Source organism: Silene latifolia, chromosome X (genome assembly GCF_048544455.1).
Source record: "Silene latifolia isolate original U9 population chromosome X, ASM4854445v1, whole genome shotgun sequence".
Lineage (NCBI taxonomy): Eukaryota > Viridiplantae > Streptophyta > Magnoliopsida > Caryophyllales > Caryophyllaceae > Silene > Silene latifolia.
The window spans coordinates 48,497,541-48,517,980 of NC_133537.1; the positions used below are offsets into that span (position 1 = coordinate 48,497,541).

The following is a 20,440-nucleotide window of genomic DNA, read 5'->3' on the forward strand; positions in this document are numbered from 1 at the left end:
AATCGTAGGGGCAGTTGGAGCTATTCGAATACCATGTATAGCATTATTCTCCACTTCTCAACGTAAAAGGCTCGACAATACCTCCGCACATAGGATAAAAAGGTAAGGTGAAATCGGATCTCCTTGTCGAAGCCCTCTCTCCGGAGTAAAGGCATTAGAAACCGTTCCATTTACCAGCACCTCATAATTGACCGTCGTCACACATTCCATAACCCTCTCAACCCACAATCCATCGAAGCCCATCTTTATCAACACCGCCTCCAAAAACTTCCACTCCAATTCTTTGTTAAACAAGAAACGAGATAAGAGTTTAGATAACTTATACCTGAAGATTGTTTGGAGCCTCATATGTTATTTCCGTTCGAGTTTGTGTTGCTAAATTAGGCGAAAAGGAAATTACTAATCGGTTTATGGGGACTTATTTCCAAACCATTTGACCGCTACAAATCTTGATTAACATAAAGTAACCTTTTCTAACAAAAAAAACTGAGTTTGCACCCTTTTTTTTGGTAGATAAAAGTTTAGGTTTAAGGGTAAACCTTATCCAGTTCAAGGCCAGGGGTCTAGGACAGACTACCGACTTCTTTAAAGACTTAAAATAATATTTACCATTGAAGCCGATCCTTATTTATACCGAATCATCAAATGATCAAAATCCAATTGCCAATTAACACAAGAAAGAAATGATCAAAATAACAAATACTTTCAGCTGGTTGTGTAACCGACGCGTGTCGGTTGACTTATAGTTATAGTTTTAGTCAGCGTTTTCCCCCTTCTTTCCCCCCACATTTTGGCGAAATAAATTGAAACAAATAAAAATCAATTTTATTGTTGAGATTAGTTATTAATACAATACAATTAATTTATGCTATAATTTTCTCCCAATTTCTTCTCTCTCTCCTTGCTTTGAGACTTCATTAATGGCGTCTTGTTTGCCCTAATTTCCCTAATTTATACGACACATCGCACTCTTCCGCCTAATTTACCATCCTTCTTTATTATCTTCCTCTCCAAGTTACTAATCGTATATTACTCTGTAAGTTTCATAATTTCATCATTCTTTTGTTTTTGATAATTTTGTGTGTTAGTTAATTCCGCCGTTTTTATAGTTGAATTTAACTTCTTAGTTTCATTTACTGATTCAAGTACGAAGTATATTTTTTTAGTTGTTATCGTTTCATTTTGTATTTTAATTAGTTGTTTTTAGCTTAATTAAGTATTGATTCATACTTAATATGCGTGTAGTCGATGTTAATTCGAGTTCAATTGCTCTGGTTAGGTTGATTGTGTTATAATTTCTGGTTAGCTTATAATAGTTTTGGTTTATGGTTGTGAAATTGTAGGTGAGGGTCCTTTGTTTCACTTTCGGTTAGCGTAAGGGTTAAGGGTAAAGCGAGGATTGAATCCTGCCGAGGGCCGAAACTTACTTGTCGAGAAAGCTGTTGGTGGGGTTTTAGATAATTTAAGAAGCCAGGATCAAATTCTGCCAAGGCTTTGCTGTTGTTGTCGCTGTTGTTTTAGAGACAGCTGTCGGAGTGGGGTTTTAGATATTTTAAGAAGGTAATTAGAGGGTGTTGACGTATGTAGGATAATCTAGGGAGGTGGAAATTTCCTCCCTTCAAATGGCAGAAGATGGTCTATGGTCTAGTGGATTAACCTCAGGGTTAGCTTTGATTCTAAATGGGGAAGATAAGAAGGGGACTTCTCAAAAGAATCGACTTGTTTCGTATCATGATGAATTTGGCCACCAGTCCCTGGAGCGAACCCTTGAATATATTTTCGATCTTCCTTGTAAATCAGTAGGACCATTGACTGGGTCACTGGATGTCAATAACGTGCGCTCCTTGGTTAAGCCGTACTTTCCAGAATTTCCCCCACCCCGGAATCAAGATGGTCTCTGCATTTATGATCAGGGGTGTGGACCTGGTGTTTCTATTGCCGAGTCCAGTGTATGTGGGGATGTACGGATCGGCCCCGGTTTGCTAGTGGAAAGTTTGGCCATTTTTAGCAGTGCCAGAGCAAACACATGTGTATGGAAAGGGAAATGGATGTATGAAGTGATGATGGAAACTGCAGGAATACAACAACTTGGATGGGCTACAATTACTTGTCCTTTCGATGATCGTAAGGGGGTGGGTGATGCTGAGGATTCTTATGCATTTGATGGTAAGAGAGTGAAGAAATGGAATGAGGAGGATGAGGGCTATGGGCAGCCATGGGTTGTTGGTGATGTCATTGGCTGCTGTATTGACTTGGATGAAGACAGCATACTGTTTTATAGAAATGGTGTATCACTTGGGGTGGCATTTGTCGGGATTAGGAAGATGAATCCTGGATTGGGTTACTTTCCCGCGGTTTCACTTTCTCAGGGTGAAAGATGTGATTTGAATTTTGGTGCTCGGCCTTTCAAGCACCCAATTGAAGGCTTCCTCCCCCTTCAAAACCCTCCTCATGCAGCGTCCCGCTTCTTCCAGTTGCTCCAGTGCTTGTCAAGGTTGTTGGAAATAGAGCGCATGGATCGAGCTGGTTTTACTTCTGTGGAGCAGTTGAGAAGGCTGCAGAGGTTTGTTCCACTGGAGAATGTGTTTCACCCTGTTGCTAATGCAATATGTGAAGAGCTCTTTTCTGTCCTTGAACAAGATGAGAAAGCTACAGAATATGTCTCATGGGGCCCATTCTTGTCATTTCTAATGGAAAAATATGGGCGGCATGCCCCACATGATTGTAGGAGCTTGGACAAAGTGCTTGATGTTGTTTTGAAATATAGAAGCTCCAGCCTGATGTTTAAGCATGTTATCGGTGCTCTTTCTTTTGGTTGCAAAACTTCATCACTAGTTCTGACTGACTGTCCATATTCAGGGTCATACCCGTATCTTGCATTGGTGTGCCATTTATTGAGAAGAGAGGAGCTGATGGTACTTTGGTGGAGGTTGTCTGAGTTTGACTTCCTGCTTGAAGGTTTTCTGTCATGGAAAATCCCTAACAAGCATGATCTGCAGACTATGATGCCTTCTGTTTGGTGGCCGAATTCATGTGAAGATCTTTCTCATGAAAGTAGTATGATGCTCACCACTACAGTGCTATCTGATGCAGTTAACAAGGTGAATCTCCTTACCCCTCTCCTAAAAATAGTACTCCCTCCGTCCTGGTCAATAGTTTACACTTTCATTTTTCGGGTGTTTCAGACTTTCAGTCAATAGTTTACGTTTCTGTTTTGGCTATGTTTTACTCTACTTTATCTTTTAATAATATTAAAAGCAATTCCCTTCTCTTTGTACCTTGGTCTTTGTGTATAAAGCACATGTAAACATTTCACTGAGACAATGGAGTAAGATATTAGAAAAATCTCGTGCATCATTTCTTTTTCTTGCATCTTTGTTATTTTATTGTCCTTTTAATTGTGCAAAATAAATCAACGAGGAAGTTGAATAATAAAATATGGCGGTGAAACTTGAAAGCACTTGTTGATATGCTATTGGTTATGAACCTATGAGTGTAATAAAATATATAGTGAAGTGCCTTTTTGAATTGTTCATACCTCTTGATCATTATTTTTGAGGAGTCATACCTCTAATCATTGTGAAGTGGCAAACCATTGTTTCATTTCTTATCACGGACAAATATTGTTTTTGATTAGACCTATTAGAAAAAAAGATACAAAAAAGGGATAATGACGTGACAGCTAGAAAATGAGAGATGTAGTAAGCTTGTTTATCTCAGTCTGATTTTGTAGAAGACTTCACCAGGGACTTTCTCGAGTGCTTGAAAAAAAGATGTACATATCTGTTTTTTAATATCTGTCTTCCTTTGTTAAATGCCTGCTCTTTGTCCGTATGTTATGCTCAACATTGGGCCTGAGCCCTGATGTGCAAGTTTGCTGACTGAGATTGCTTTCGACCTTGGAAACCACAGGGGGTTATGCTTGAGATATATTCTTGTACATAATCAGACTGGATGCAGGGCAAGCTGATCTTTGACCTTTAAAATATCATTGACCAAAAAAGTGAATAATTGATATTTCTTTGCAACAAAAAAATTCTGTAGACGTCATCACTGGAGAATGTATTTAGCTGATTAATTGATGGGACACATTATGAAGGAAGACTTCCAGTATATTTCTTTCATAAAAATCTGTTGTTCATGTCTCGTCTTTTTTGTTCGTATGGTAATTAGATGGTTCCATTGTGCATTTGTGATTGTACTTTTCAGGATAGATACCTCAATGTGTGACTGTGAGGTGTAATTCTGCTGAGTGCTGACTAATTGATAGGAACCCTTTTAAATTCGGCACAGGAATTTATATTCTAAAATGTGGATTTTACATTTATCTCTGATCTGCTTTGCGATTTATACATGTAATTTCCCGTAATAAAACATGAGAGGATGACAGAAATGACATGCGCTGTTTGCAGATAGAGGAAAAGCATCGGGACCTATGCTGCTTGGTAATCCAATTCATACCACCTGTGCCGCCTCCTCAGTTTCCTGGTTCAGTTTTCAGGAAGTTCCTTCAGAACACAATATTAAAATATAGAGGAGCAGATCGTAGCATGACACCTGTTGGAGTACTAGGGAGCACCGTACTCGTTTCTTTATATACGGTTATCCTTCACTTTCTATCTGAGGGTTTTCCAATGGCAGATATTTGTGGATGGTCTAAAAATCGCAGAGATGATGATAAGAATGATATTGGTTTCCTACATAGAGGTGGTCAGCTCAGTTTTCCTATTAAGTTGCTTGTGAAAAATGATTTACAAAGGATAGACATTCCTAGGATAGGAGGGTCATTTGGGAATCTGTTAGAACTGTATCCTCTGTGTGAACAGGAGTCAGAAGTGCTCACTTGGGAAGAAGGCTGCATGGAGAATGAGGAAATCAGAGTGACACATCTTACAAGGCAGAAGCCTTGTTGTTGTTCCAGCTATGACATTGATTTTACTAGAATTTATCGTGATCCAATCAGATTTACACCTAGAGGTTCTCGAGGCCATAGCTCTTCAGTTCGTGAGCGATCTTCTCATGTTGCTACTGAGTGCAGTACTGGAAATTTGAACGGGGAGATTGAAGATAAGCCTAGCTCTAGTGACCACTCTCATTCTCCTTTTGGATATCGACTGCTTCAGCCTTCAAGGATAGTTCCTAAAGAAAGTACTTTATCTTCAGCGACGCTGAGGGAGGATGAACTTCTTGATATAATGTTGTTGTTGTATCAGATGGGGGTTGCTCCCAACTTTAAGCAGGTGAAAAACTGTGGACTTGTTTTATTGCCTTTACCTTTTCTTTTCATTCCCCAACCACTGCTTGGACTTTGATTTAAATAATCTCAACATGAAGTCTAGTGGTGACCTTGATTACTTTGTTTGAATGGGACTGTTATCCCCATGTGTTCATATAGGTCGATAAGGGGTAAAACAATCAGAAGAGTGGAATTTTGCTACAATGAGATTGTTTCCCTTAGGCATCCATGTAAATTACCTTGAGGAAGAGGAATCAGCAGAATGGTTTTTCTTTTGTGATTTACTGTAAAGCATTTCTGAAGGTGGGAAACTTGATGATATTACCATAATGGGACTGGTGCACGTACTGGTCCGTTCATACTGAATGATGTGTGCCACACCTGAGGCAAAATGATTCTGTATTTCTGTATGTCTGGGGAATCCCCACTGTTGGAAGGACTAGAGTTTCTCTTGTACTGTGTTTCTTCTGGTATATTTTTTTCTTGTTAACTGGAGTGTTTGTGACTCTGTCTATCATGTCTATTTTGAGAGGCTTTCCGCTTTTGATTTGAATTTGCTTATAAAAACTTGTTCTCATTATGACTGGTTTGTTTTGGAATCGTTGAATTTCTTGTCTATGTACTTAAAAAGCCTTAAGTCTCAGATAATTATTTTTAATTTTGATTATTCAGGCATCTTACTATATGTCTCATCAATCACAATCAATCACTCTTTTGGAAGAAACCGATAGGCAAATACGGGAACGGGCATGCATTGAGCAACAAAAGCGGTTGAAAGAAGCACGGAACATCTATAGGGAAGAAGTTATTGACTGCGTAAGGCAATGTGCATGGTAAGGCGTTGTATTGGTCACTTTTTTTTGTTGCCTTTTGTCCTTGCTTATTTTATGGCTTCATTTTGCTTAATTTATACCCTTTCCTCTTGCTTTTGTAACAAAAAGCTCTCATAGTTGCAGTGGTTTAGATGTATTAATACTTTGAAAAGGATCTCTGGATTAAACATATTCTCTTCTCTTCACCATCGTCTTCTCGTTTTAGTTTTGTGGTCTTTAAAACAATGCTTCGACCGTATGTTTTCAATTTAATATATAACGGATTTTTTTTTTGCTAAAAATATAATGGTGTACATGATTTTTTGATTACTTGTGTATATATATATTTTAGTATCATATTATAAGTTTGTATACTTTTCAATATATTTAAGGTCCGAGTCTTGGACATGAAAAAAGTCAAATAGGAAGATCATAGCGAGAAGGGGGGAGTAGATAGGAAAAACAAGATGGCTCGGTATTTGTTGAGCTTTGGCTTCATCATATACTTGCCTCATCGTATACTTCAAAGTTTAGTTCATGATTGTAAAAGCAAAAACTTCTATTTGAAGTTTGAACATACGCAGAGAAACAAACACCTTGCAACCTTCAAATATTTGGATTTTGGAAAAACAGTAATGGAAACTCCAGTTGTTTTCTGGTTTCGCCACATAATGATAGATTTCCGTTCCTTGGTAAGTTGATATGAAGCAATTCAAGTTTCAGATCCCTAAGGGTGTGTTTGGATAGCAAAAGTGGAGGGAAAGGGAGGAGAGGGGGAAGGAGGGAAGGGAAAGGGAGAGAAGAGAAGGGGAGGGTGAATGGGGTGTGGGTGTTTGGATACAATTTCCCTCCAAATCTTGCCTATTGTGGAGAGATTTTGATTAGGCCTTGGAGGAGGGAAATTTGATCCCTCCAAATCTCTCCTCCATTTCCCTCCACACTCATTTGCTATCCAAACGAGGGATTTTAAGTCCTCTACTCTCCCTCCCTTTCTTTTCCCTCTAAATCCTCAGTCCAAACACACCCTAAGGGTCTACTGAACTTTGTTCCGCATGTGCCAACTCCTTGTGGCCTGATGACCAAGTTCCTCGTCATAGGTCTAGAAGGTGTGACTTTACCTGTTCAGTTTCTTTACTATCTTTTGGGATTTCTTATTTATTTTCTTATAGTCACCATAGCTATAAATTTCTTTGTGGAAACATGGTTCTCGGTTTCCCTATTGTCATGGTGTATTTGCCAGTGTTTCTTTTGGGATTGTTAGTCTAGATCACTTGCGTACTGGATTTTGAAGCTGTGTATTATGCTTTATAGGTACCGTATTGCTCTCCTATCTCGGTGGAAGCAAAGAGGCATGTATGCTACCTGCATGCGAATTGTGCAATTGCTTCTTATTATCAGCAAAGATGACTTATTGTTCAGTGTCGTTCCTGAATTTTATTTGGAAGCTCTGGTAATTCAATTCCCCTTATTTTGTTTGTCCTGGCTTAAACACTTTACATACATAGGAAAGTTTTCCGGACTCATTTGCACTCCGTAGTCTGTACTACATATAGTTACATGTATTGCTGCGTAAGTTTGTGAGCTTAAGTTTGCCGGAAATCGTATGCTTCAGAAGTCAATTTTCTGTGTTTCAGGCTTCTAATTCCAATTAGAGACTTGTTTGTGCTAGTGAAGTGGTTGAACAAGGGGTTCTTATTTTTGGTATTTAAGTTGGTTAATTAGCTGTAGAGGATTTGTCAAGGAGACTGTAGATAGTGACCGTAGCGAGTGTCTTCCTTTGGTTGGGCGAAGGGAACAAATGTCATTTTTGGTTCTGCCGAACCACTTTTTAAGTCTTAGCGAATCTTTGTGATGGTGTCTCTTGAAAGTAATCTCTGTGTGACCGAGAGGCCTGTGTTGAACTCTCTTTCTTTTGGTCTTATTTAAGGTAGCTAAGTTTTGCACCAGTGAATCTTATATTGCTTTGCATTTTGTGTGCAGGTTGACTGCTTCCATGTGTTGCGAAAAAGTGATCCTCCTTTTGTCCCTTCTGCGATATTTATCAAGCAAGGGCTTAGTTCATTTGTATGTATAACCCTTCATTCTTTAACTTAGCTGTTCCAATACATGGTACATTTTTTTTTATGTAACTGTGTATGTTTCTCAAATAGGAACTGCACTTTAGCGCGTGAATTCCTCTTGTAACACTAAACTCCTTATCTGAAATTTGTTTATGATGCCTAAAACTTTAAAAGCATAAGATTTCAAGGTGGAGCGTATGTTTTTGAACCGTACTTGTCTTGTGGATTGTCCACCAAATGTAAAGATTGCTGCCCATGACGACTCGATGAGGACTTCTAACTTTTTTGAACAATAATGTTACATCTGTGAGTTATCCCTAAAGAGCTCTCGCTGTGTTAGGGTCATTTAATGGATTCATTCACAACATGTCTTTGTGCTTTCTTCCATACTTCCTCTGTTTGATTTTCCAGTGACTTGTAAATAATGACGTTTAATAAATTCTGATTGTGATTTATTTGTCTGCTGGTTGTTGTTTTCATAGCATGCAGTATGTGTCAGTCTACATGAATTTACTCTCTGAAATTTACATGCTGATAAAGTTGGATCATTTATCAGGTTACATTTGTTGCCACTCATTTTAATGATCCTCGGATATCAAGTACGGACCTGCGGGATCTTCTTCTCCAATCTATATCAGTTCTGGTGCAGTATAAAGAATTTTTGGCTGTGTTTGAATCTAATGACGCAGCCACTCGTAGGATGCCAAAAGCATTGCTATCAGCATTTGATAACAGATCCTGGATCCCTGTGACTAATATTCTTTTGAGGTTGTGCAAAGGTTCTGGTTCCTCAAAACATGGCGAATCATCGTCATCTTCAGTCGTATTCCAGGTAAGAACAAGCTAAAACATGGCGAGTCATCGTCATTGTCATCTATAGTACTAAAAGCGCTATCTATTATATGCAACTCAGTGTTGTGAGTCTTGTGACCATTGATTATTTTGTGAAGAAATTGTTGCGGGATGCTTGTGCTGATGATGAAGAATTGTTTGGAGCATTTCTGAATCGTTTATTCAATACTTTGAGTTGGACAATGACCGAGTTCTCAGTCTCCATTCGAGAAATGCAAGAAAAGAATCATGTAAGCCCTTCTTTTTATTTGATGCGGTTTGTTGGTACCTTAGCTGGTGGTTGTTATACTCTTTTTGGTTAGCCCGTTTGGTAAACAATAGATACTCGGTGTTTAATTCGCTGAATGTCAATCTGTTATTCTCAGCCTTAGGTAAAGACGTATTGAAAATCGAAATAGTATATTTAGGTTTACTCTATTGAGTTCCAATATGCTTTAAATAGGGGAAGATCCAGGGTAAGGCTACATGGGCTGTAGCCCATAGCAAATTTTCATGTTTAATACTCCCTCTTGTTCACTGGAATTACAACATTGGTTGAATATATGTGAGTAGTATTTTAATGAAATGTTGCAATTCCAGAAAACTGGAGGGAGTGATATATAGTCATAATCGACACAACAGTATATCATTTCTCGGTAGTGAAGGAACTGACTTCCTGGCACGGTGCCCACAATCGGATATTGCAATCAGCATTTTTGCTCAAACTTTCCGGCAGTTTCCACAACCTCTCTTTCTTTTGGCTTTTCATGTTCAACATATACATTTCTGAGATGTTTAGGTTCAAGTTTCTCCTTTAGTTTACAACAATGGGGCTGAATGGCTGATAGCATGCACTTGGGACTTCCAAACTCAAATAGCATTTTTCTGTTGGTCATTATAGAGAGTCATGAGTAATTAGCTTAAAATTAGAATACTAGTTTTTGTAAATTGCCCCCAGTAATTTGATTATATATTACTGAAAATATCAGACATAAAATCAGTATTAATCCTAGAAAGCTGGTTTTGCGCAGTCTTTTTTGTTTAAAAAGATGGTAATAATTTGTTTTGTTAAAAAGAATAATAAAGATTCTTCTTAAACTTTTGGGTATTGCAATACAATATATTGTGTATTTCGTTGACTTTTGGATTCTTACGGCGGTGGGCCTAAAAAAAAAATATTTACAATGCCTCGTTGAACATTTCTGTCAAAAAATTAATTGTTTTACAGTGGGAACCATATTACTTCCAATGAATTTGTCCTTTCCCATTGTGAAACTTAGTGCCTAATCATTTTTCTCCCAAACCGACAATCATAGCATTGCCACTATCTTTGATGTATTTCAAATCTCATGAAACGAAAAATCAATTTCTACAATGTTTAAATTCTAAGGTATCTTTAATTCCTGGTTCTGCCCCTTCCTATTCCCCAAAATTATTAAACGGGTAGGTTTCAATTTAAAAATGGACATAAAAAACCTTTAAAAGGTAATAAACCCTACTTAGTTTAGTCTTTGTTTGCCATTTCGAACAAACAGAAGAACATGTTAAATTATAACTGCTGATTGACAAACACATTCAACTGCTGATTGAATAGCATAATCTGCTGACCAGATTATGCTATTCAAAGATAAAATATAGCACTACAATCTGCTTCCAACTTCCATCAATAATAACCTGCTTCGTAGCAAGATTTTGGGGGAATAAGATACGTTTTGTAGTTACTAAGTATTTATATTATGAGTGTGAAGGGTATTTCGCATTGCTTATAATAAATTATTTGCTGTAGGTTTTGGAATTTCAGCAGAGAAAATGTAGTGTAATATTTGACCTCTCATGCAATCTTGCCCGCATCCTTGAGTTCTGCACTCGTGAGATTCCTCATGCATTTCTTTTTGGAAATGACATGAATCTCAGAAGGCTAACTGAGTTGGTCATTTTCACACTTAATCAGATGACATCAGCTATCGATTCAGAATTTTTCGACTGGTATGCATCTAAATTTCTCAGTTCATGTCAATGTTCCATTTCAATATTCAATATTAACTGGAGTTTTGTGACTTCTTCCGGTCGTTCTTGAATCTAGTACTGTAACAAGCATGTTTGATTATCTGAAGTCTGAATTACCTGGAGCTGTTTTTAGGCAATGTAGAGAAGTGCCATTGCCAACAGCTCTGGGAATACTGTAAACTTTTTTTTTCCCATTTTTTCCCCACATTAGAACTCTCACTTTAGCTAATTTTTAACCTCCCAGTTTTTCTAAAAGCAAATCAATTCTTTAGTTTCATACTGTACCCTATGGAACAGACATCAATGACACAGCAAAAGGAGAAAAAATATGAGTTAGTCTTGCGTTAAACAGTTAGTCTTTAGATTCTTTTGAAACTTCAGTTTCCTGGACTCACCGTATCATGCTTCAGGTTTCATTGCTTTTGGCATGTGATGAAATGTTTTGACTTTGGTCGTGTTTTTGTTATGACCAGCTCTAAGTCTGTCGTTTGTTATTTACCAAGTTTATGTTCGTTTTGCAGTTCAGTGAAACGTCATGGTCAATCTGCAGAGAAAATAAACAGAGGTATGATATTGGCTCCTCTTGTAGATATCATCGTGAATTTACTGGTTGAGGGAATGGAAGCTGAATCAAGAGAGCAGAATGATGTTGTTGAAGTGTTGGCCAGCATGGATTGCCCTGATACTGTTCTTTGCGGACTCCAGTATGTTTTGGAGTTTGACTGGGTTAGTTCTTGTCTCTCTTCTATATTTTGGTGCCCCTTTAGTCTTGTTAATGATTTGTACGCTCTTGAATACGTATGCCTTTTGAGTCGTTCTGTGCGATTGTTTATGTTTCCTATTTTGGTGCTTCAAGGGTTATGTAAGATCATCACTTATTCCCACCTCCTTTCTTGCAATTTCAATTTTGAAGTGTCAACCCCCTAGTCCCCAACCCCTGTCAAAGAAGCTCAGATGTGGTCTATAACTTCATATATGTGCTTAGAATTCTCCCCAACAGTTTTCAATCAATTCCGACACATTGACCTAGGAAGCTGTTCCGAGAATGAATTATAACCTTCAATTTTTATCTTTGGGGACCACCTTAGTGTAAAAATGAGTTATTGCTGGTAGCACCTACTCATAATCACTTTATGACTACTTTTGTGACGCATAGTGTCAAGGTCTGGTACTTTTGCCGTACCATAGTGCGCACCCTTACCCACACCAAGACGAGAATGCAAGCAACAAAGGGTCTCTTTGCTTTTAATTTTCCATAAACTACTTTGAAAATGTAATTCGTAAAACAAAGATGCACATATTACACAGTAGCCTTGTAAATTTTCTTCATCCAGTCTTCTGAATTGCACCTTTGCATTCTTGTCCTTTGATTTGGCAGACAGGCTTTTCAAAAGGCAACATTCACTTTGCAAAACTCAGGCAAGTTGAAGATTTCTTAACCAACCTAATTAGCCGAATGGGGTCACGAGAACAAGACAGGTCCGTATCTGGGCAAGAGGCAGAATGTGATGAGTGTGTGTGTTGCATATGTTACACGTCTTTGGGAGATTCTCAATTCTTGCCTTGTTTACACCGCTCATGTTACGGGTGTATTACCCGACATCTTCTAAATTGCCAGAGATGTTTCTTTTGCAATGCTACAGTGGTTGGAGTCATCAAGGATGAAAAGAGAACGTCTACGGTTGACTAAACAATTCAAACCTAGTATGTAACTCTTGTTTGAAGATTTCATTTTGTTCATCCGATCATCGTTAATTTCCACCTGGTGGTATTTTATCTCCCAGAAGTTTCTGGGACAGGTAAACCTCAGCATTATTGCATCTATATCTTTATCTAGGAGTTGGGCTGGGAAGATATTCCACAAAAAAGTGGATGAGTGATAGTGGAGAACTGGAGATAGAGAGTCAAGAGAAAATAAGGACTTACACTGTATTTTCTGGCAAGAACTGTGGCTCTCAGTATGCACATACGGATGTAGGCTCGAGGTCGTCCATGGCCCGGAAGCTAAATCGGGTATAAGGATCTCTCCAGTTACGGAAGTCCACTACCTCTTTTAATACAAAGGATTGGGGCATTTCATCCCTGGTCTGTGTCAACAGAGGAGGTACTGGACTTTACCCTAAACAGAGAGGAATCAGTCTCCTGAACTGTGGCTATGGAAAATTTTTGTAGAGTGCTGAGGGCATTATTATTATTATGTAAATAAAAAATCGGATGGGATTAAAATAATAACTTTCCCCGTTGTCAAAACAGAAATGTGGCATGTGGGGAGTTGCGTTGTTGCTTTGTATTCTTAATGATTTCCTATCGTTCCCTCAGAAAAGAAAAATATATAAATTGAAGAATGTTGTTCATGTTGTCTTCAGTAGGATTTCAAGTAGGCCAACTTTCTGAACTTTCTCTTGCTGGCGGAGTACGATCTTATAGCAGCAGGATGTCCTTTATGCGGAGTATCTCGGTATATAAACGAGAAATTTCAGTTGCGTGCATCTACATTTCTGAGTTGTTTCTTTTTCAATAACTAGTTGTTGCCCCGCGCCCGGTGGACCGCAATTCAGAGAACGGCCTTAATACCCGGCAAGGGAGAGTAGCTCTCTCGACCTGGTGATTCACGTTTGGGTTTATATGTAGCGCCGTGATGTTGTTACGCTTATGCCTGTGTATTTCAGCTTTAAATATAACAGTATTTATTTAGTTCTGTGGCGTGCGTGAAAGTCGGTGTGATGTTCCTTGGTTCACTAAACATATCAGCAATTCAGCGCTTTGTGTGTCGCTATAAGAACGGAACTTATACTCTTTTAGTAAGAGTCCTACCTTGTACTTTGTTAGCAGTGGCTGTAAATCGAGATTTTACGCGTTTTTCTTTTTAAAATTTGGCGTGTTTTTTTTCTTCCTGGAATTTTTGGAAATTCAGATACCATCAGAAAAGATTTCGAATTTAGTAATATGTTTGGACATATAGGATTGTTAACACCAGTAGCCACGACTACAAGGTTAAGGTCAAGGTTATGCATAATTGGAAGCCCCAAAGATCCGCTTCAAATTTGCTCTATCAGACTATGCTCCTACATGATAACAAGGCAACACCCATTCAAAACTTTTCTATTCCTATATTCCTAAACAAAAACAAACAGACCTTAAGATAGTTTTGAGAATAATAATTCTGAATTGTTACATAATAGCAACCCTAAAACATTTGGCTTCTCTCACTCGAAATAACAATAAACAGTTTTCGAAATTCAGGAGGGCAACCTGTATTTAGTTTTTAAAGCACCTTAGACTGGTATATCCGGTGGATGGAGAACGGATATAATTAGTTTGGGATTATAATAATCCAGCACTTTTTTTTTGCGCTGTTTGCCTAATGGTGTGCTATTGCAAATAATATGTGCCTAGCGACGTTTTGATACCCAGCGTATTTTGCGCCTTCCAAATGTATAATGGTGTGTTTAGATTTGCTTAATGTCTGATTTGCAGAGAAACAAAATGAAGGGCGCATTATTTGGGGATCAAATTGGAGCCCATGTAGACGCGCTTGTGTACAATGGCATTTATGAGATTGCGAATGCTCCAATCCGACCAGCCCAGATACAGTACAAACGGGATCCTACTGAGCTCCCCTACACAATGGGTTTTGGCGGGCAAACACTAATCCGGCCACTTGCAACAGCGCCCGGACCATTCTTGCCCATTATCAATGCGTGTCACAGATTCCAAAAACAGCTGCCGCTTATGACACCTTCGGTAAGCAAACACACGAACCCACAGAAAAAATAACCACACACAAAATCCACAAAATAAAAAAAAATAAAAAAATAGGTCCACCCATCTATGCATACCTATACAATATAAACAACGCACTGACCGTTAACAGCATGTACACAGATGTCATTGGAGCACTGCTATATGTGGAGCCATCTGCCCGTGAGGTCCCTGCAAACCAAGGACGCACAAACTTAGTCAGGGAGATAGTTCTTACTGATCATAGGTAACCATTTCAACATTGCCCCTTTACGCAATCAAACTATAACAAAAACACTTAACTATCTTATGTCTGATAGTTCTGACCAACCAATGGTAGTTTCGACCTGGAATGATCTTGCTGAGGATGACTCTGTTAAGCTTGCGGCTTTGGTTGGAGACTGCCCTGTAGTAGGCTTGACAGCGCGCTGAGGGTGTCACCACATCGAGGTATCTGAATAAAAAAAGGTTCTAGCCAAACTAGAACCCATTTATACTCACCGTGCTTCCATTATATGTAGGTTTTTCACTTACAAGCACGATGTCAACGTCAATCGATACAAGTCCTACAAGAGACAAGGTGGAAGTTCTCAAAAAATGGTATTGACAAATAATGATTTGGTATTGATATCTATTTTAAATATAAAAATTGGACACACTCACAGAAGCTGCAAGCTCAGCGGCACTTAACACTTGGTCTTGCTTTAGGGTAACTCGAAACAAGGCACTCCTGCTCAGTTTGGAAACGAAGTTACGCAATGTGAGGGACCCTACTGCACCAATTCGTGTCATTACAGTGAATGATCTAAAAAACAAAAAGGCAAGTACTCCTATACGGATCTAAACATTTAACCACGACAAGTTGAGACTTTGAGAAAATACATATGGGACTTATGTTGTGTACATACTCACTGTGCTGCCTAAGATTAAGACTATTTATACCTTAATATAAACTAATACCTTAATATAAACTAGGAAGGGTACACTTCTTAACCTTCCGTAAACTGTGATGCAAGCAGGCAAGAGACACACTTCAGGAAGAACGCTACAGACTTAGAGTCACAGTACCAAAACCACACCTACAAAAGACTAATGCATATTTAGGCTGCTCACACTGTGGCAAGCAGACAGACTATGCATCAGGTGAGAATTTCAAGTGCAAAAACTGCACGAGGGATGGGGTTGTGTCTGAACCAAGGTAAACAATACCCCTTACGCCATAATGCATGCACGGACAACATTTATCATATTGCAATTGCTTGCTCATGTTCATTCTTAAATGCAGGATAACATTTAATTGTGAAGTTTCTGATGGGACCGAACATTTAGAGATCAGAACATTCACAGGGGACACTATCAAACTATTCCGCATGTCAGCACCGGATATATTTTTGTTGAAGTGTGAGACTTTTCTGGAGTGTTCTAGAAGGTTCCAGAATATTCTAGAATAATGTAGAAACATCTAGAATGTTCTAAATACTCATGAAGTTACTAGAATAGTCTAGAATACTCTAGAAGGATCATGAATGGTCTAGATGTGTGTAGAGAAGTCTAGAACCTTCTAGAGATGTCTTGTATGTATAGAAGAGTCTAGAGGCTTACAAGTCTAGGTCACTCTAGAATGCTCTATTCTAGAGAATTCTAAGAATGTGGGAGAAGGAGGAGGAGCACTATAAATAGAGGTACTCCCCTCCCATTTCATGTATCCAAAAAATTCACAACAAATTAATACAAAAACTAATTCCTTCAAACTAAACACCAACTAATCAACCTTCAACTAATCAACTAAATAAACTAACTAATCTCCACTCTACTTCCTATACTCCCCTATACACCAACAAGTGGTATCAAGAGCTCTAAAGATCTTAGGGCAACAAAATAAAACTATGGCTTCCGCATCAAATACTCTATCGTCTACTCTTCCAATTTTTGGAGGAGAAAATTATGACTATTGGTGCATTAAAATGAAGGCTCTCTTAAAATCAAATGCACTATGGGAGATTGTGGAAAATGGTCCCGAAAAGCAACAAGAAGGTGTTCAACCCACTGAAGCATCCTTAAAGAAAATAAATGAGGATGAGATAAAGGACGCCAAAGCCTTGTCTTTTATCTTTAATGCTGTTTCGGAGACCATCTTTCCAAAAATAATGCGGGCTTCTACCGCAAAAGAAGCATGGGATTCACTCCAAAAAGAATTCCATGGTGATGAAAGGATAAGAACAATACGTCTCAATACCCTAAGAAAAGATTTCGAAAATTTGAAGATGAGGGAGAATGAAGACATACAAACTTACACTTCAAGAGTAACGGAGATAGTTAATCAAATGAAGATATATGGCGAAGATATTACCGACACGAGAATCGTGCAAAAAATTCTCGCGACTTTAACCAAAAAGTTCGACATGATTGTCACTGTTATTGAAGAATCAAGGGATCTCTCAAAGCTCACAGTAACCGAGCTACTTGGATCCTTACTCGCCTATGATCAAAAATTCAAGACCGGAGAATCTTCTTCCGAGGATGCTTTCAAGTCATCGCATAAAGAAAAGCGGTCCGGAGGGTGGAAGAAGAAAAGTGACGATGGTGGCAATAAACAAATGTCACAATCAAAGGGAAAGTTTCCTCCTTGTGGCATTTGTGGAAAGAATAATCATGCGGAAAAGAATTGCTTTTTCAAAGGCAAGCCCCAGTGTCACCATTGTAAGAAGTATGGGCACTTTAAAAAAGATTGTAGACAAAAACAAATGGAGTCCAAGGACCAAGCTCATTATTCAAGTAGCGTTAATAATGAGCACCTCTTCTATCTTGCCAAGCAAAGACTTCAAGCAAAGAAAGTAGGTGGCTAATTGACAGTGGTTGTACAAGTCACATGACGAATGATTCAAGCATCTTTAGCGAGTTGGATATACTGTCCAAACTCCGTACGAATGGGGAATGGTGAAGTTCGACATCGAAGGGCAAAGGTACGATCATTGTTCCAACTAAGCGGGGTACAAAATACATTAAAGATGTCGCTTGTCCCGGATCTTTGCTGAAAATTTGCTAAGTGTGGCACAAATGATCAAGAATGGTTATTCACTAGTCTTTGCAAATAATCATTGCACCATATATGACCCCGGAAATAAGGAGATTGCTAAAGTTGCCATGGAAAATAAAAGCTTCTCCTTGAAATGGAAGTATGGCCTAGAGTCATCATATCGAGCTCACGCCGCGGAGACCTGGCTATGGCATAGAAGGTACGGACATTTCAACTTACGTGCACTAGCCGACTTATACAAGCAGAATGTTGTGCGGGATTTTCCAATGATTCAAGCAACTAAAGAACTATGCGAGCCTTGTCAACGTGGAAAGCAACACCGCCTGCCATTTCCAAAAGGCCAAGCATGGAGGGCAAGTAAAAAGCTAGAGCTTGTTCACACGTACGTATGCGGTCCTCAAAGAACTTTATCTCATCTTGGAAACAGTACTTTATCCCGTTTATTGATGATTTTACTCGAATGACTTGGGTATATTTTATGAAACAAAAATCAGAAGTATTCCAAGTCTTTCAAAATTCAAAGCTCTCATTTGAAAATCAAAGCGGGTGCAAATTGAAGATGATTAGATCCGATCGCGGGAAAGAATATACTTCTTCACAATTTGACCAATTTTGTGAAGATGAAGGTGTAGAACATCACTCACCGCGCAGGATATACTCCACAACAAAACGGGTATCCGAAAGAAAGAATAGGACCGTGATGGAGATGGCGGATGCATGTTGGTGAAAAGAAAATGCCGAAGAAATTTTGGGCCGAGGTGTCTACACATCCGTATACCCGCTCAACGGACTTCCAACAAAGGGTTAAGGGAAAAACTCAAAGAGAAGCTTGGAGCGGTAAAAGCCTACTGACTAAGCATTTAAAGGTGTTTGGCTCAATCGCTATGCTCACATCCCAAAAAAAAGGAGCAAGCTTGATGATAAGGCAGAGAAAGGTATATTTCTTGGCTACGACTCAAAATCAAAGGCTTACCGGATTTTCAATATTAATACGGAGAAGATCATGATAAGCCGAGACGTGGAGTTTGATGAAGATGCAATGTGGAATTGGGAAGAGAAGAAGGTGGAAAGAAATGTGATCCTAGTTCCTTATCACCAACATCAACCAGAAGGTGATGATGATACGATCAACAATAATGATCCTCCTACACCTCCATCAACTCCAATGCATGCACACTCTCCATCCTCTAACGACAATTCGGAGAATGCTACGGGACCTCGAGGTAAGAAAGATCTCTCCGAAATTTATGCAGAATGTCCCGTTATTAATCTAAACGAAGAGGAATGTGAGAGATGCTACTTCGCTTTTGAGGAGCCAAGAGACTATGATGAGGCTTCCAAGTACAAAGAGTGGCAAGACGCAATGGAGACAGAAATAAACATGATAAAGAAGAATAACACCTGGGAATTAGTGGACAAACCCAAGGATCGAAAGGTGATTGGAGTGAAATGGGTCTACAAAACAAAGTTGAATCCAGATGGCTCAATCAATAAGTACAAAGCAAGATTGGTCGTGAAAGGGTACTCACAACAAGCTGGAATAGACTACGGAGATACATTTGCTCCAGTTGCTCGTCATGATACGGTAAGGACTCTTATTGCTCTAGCTGCTCAAGAAAGATGGAAAATTTATCAACTTGATGTCAAATCTGCCTTCCTTAATGGAGAACTCGAGGAGGAGATATACATCGAACAACCTCAAGGCTTTGTCGCACAAGGAAATGAAGAAAAGGTGTGCAAGCTGAAAAAGGCTCTATATGGCCTCAAACAAGCTCCAAGGGCGTGGTACAGCAAGATTGATTCTTACTTCCTTGAGCAAGGATTCACGAGGAGTAAAAATGAGCATACACTATACGTAAAGGAAAAACAAGGTGATCTTCTCATCGTTTCTCTCTATGTTGATGATCTCCTTGTCACAGGAAACAATGCCCAAATGATCCTTACATTTAAGGAGGAGATGAAGAAAAGGTTTGAAATGACGGATTTGGGCTTAATGAATTTCTTCCTTGGCATGGAAGTCCATCAAGCAAAAGATGGAATCTTCATTTCTCAAACTAAGTATGCTCGGGAAATCCTCAAAAGGTTCAAGATGGAGAACTGTAAGCCAGTTTCTACTCCTTTGGTCCTGAATGAGAAGCTATCCAAAAATGATGGGTCAAAAGAAGTTGATCTCAAGCAATACCGAAGCTTGGTTGGAAGCTTACTTTACCTCACAGCTACAAGACCTGATCTTATGTTCGCCACAAGCTTATTATCAAGATTTATGAGCAAACCAAGTGAGGTTCACATGGGTACAGCGAAGAGAATACTTCGATATCTAAAGGGTACTCTAGAGTTTGGAGTATTTTACCAGCCTTGCGACAATCCAAGATTAATAGCGTACTCCGACAGTGACTGGGCAGGATCGGTAGATGACATGAAAAGTACTTCAGGCTATGCATTTACTTTCGGCTCAGGAGTATTCTCATGGAATTCAAAAAAGCAAGACATCGTAGCTCAATCAACAGCCGAGGCCGAGTACGTTGCAGCTTGCGCCGCCGTCAATCAAGTAATATGGCTAAGGAAGATACTTGAGGACTTAGGCTACAAGCAAGAAGGAGCAACCAAGGTTATGGTGGATAACAAGTCAGCAATCGCCATCGCAAAGAATCCAGTGTGCTTCAGCAAGACAAAGCACATGAAAGTGAGGTTCTATGCACTTCGAGATGCCGAGCGA

General features: G+C 39.0%; 2 protein-coding genes across 2 annotated transcripts; both read left to right on the forward strand.

The window, feature by feature from the left end:
• Positions 1-780: 780 nt before the first annotated feature.
• Positions 781-13,300, forward strand: LOC141623292 (E3 ubiquitin-protein ligase RKP-like). Its single transcript, XM_074439383.1, has 11 exons — positions 781-1,036; positions 1,344-3,101; positions 4,413-5,240; positions 5,909-6,069; positions 7,360-7,498; positions 8,029-8,112; positions 8,665-8,940; positions 9,059-9,190; positions 10,726-10,925; positions 11,468-11,672; positions 12,325-13,300. The coding sequence occupies exons 2-11, from the start codon at positions 1,623-1,625 to the stop codon at positions 12,634-12,636; spliced, it is 3,816 nt and encodes a 1,271-aa protein (XP_074295484.1). The 5' UTR covers positions 781-1,036; positions 1,344-1,622; the 3' UTR covers positions 12,637-13,300.
• Positions 13,301-16,573: 3,273 nt separating this feature from the next.
• Positions 16,574-17,533, forward strand: LOC141617326 (uncharacterized). Its single transcript, XM_074434511.1, has one exon. The coding sequence runs from the start codon at positions 16,574-16,576 to the stop codon at positions 17,531-17,533; it is 960 nt and encodes a 319-aa protein (XP_074290612.1).
• The last annotated feature ends 2,907 nt before the right edge of the window (positions 17,534-20,440 follow it).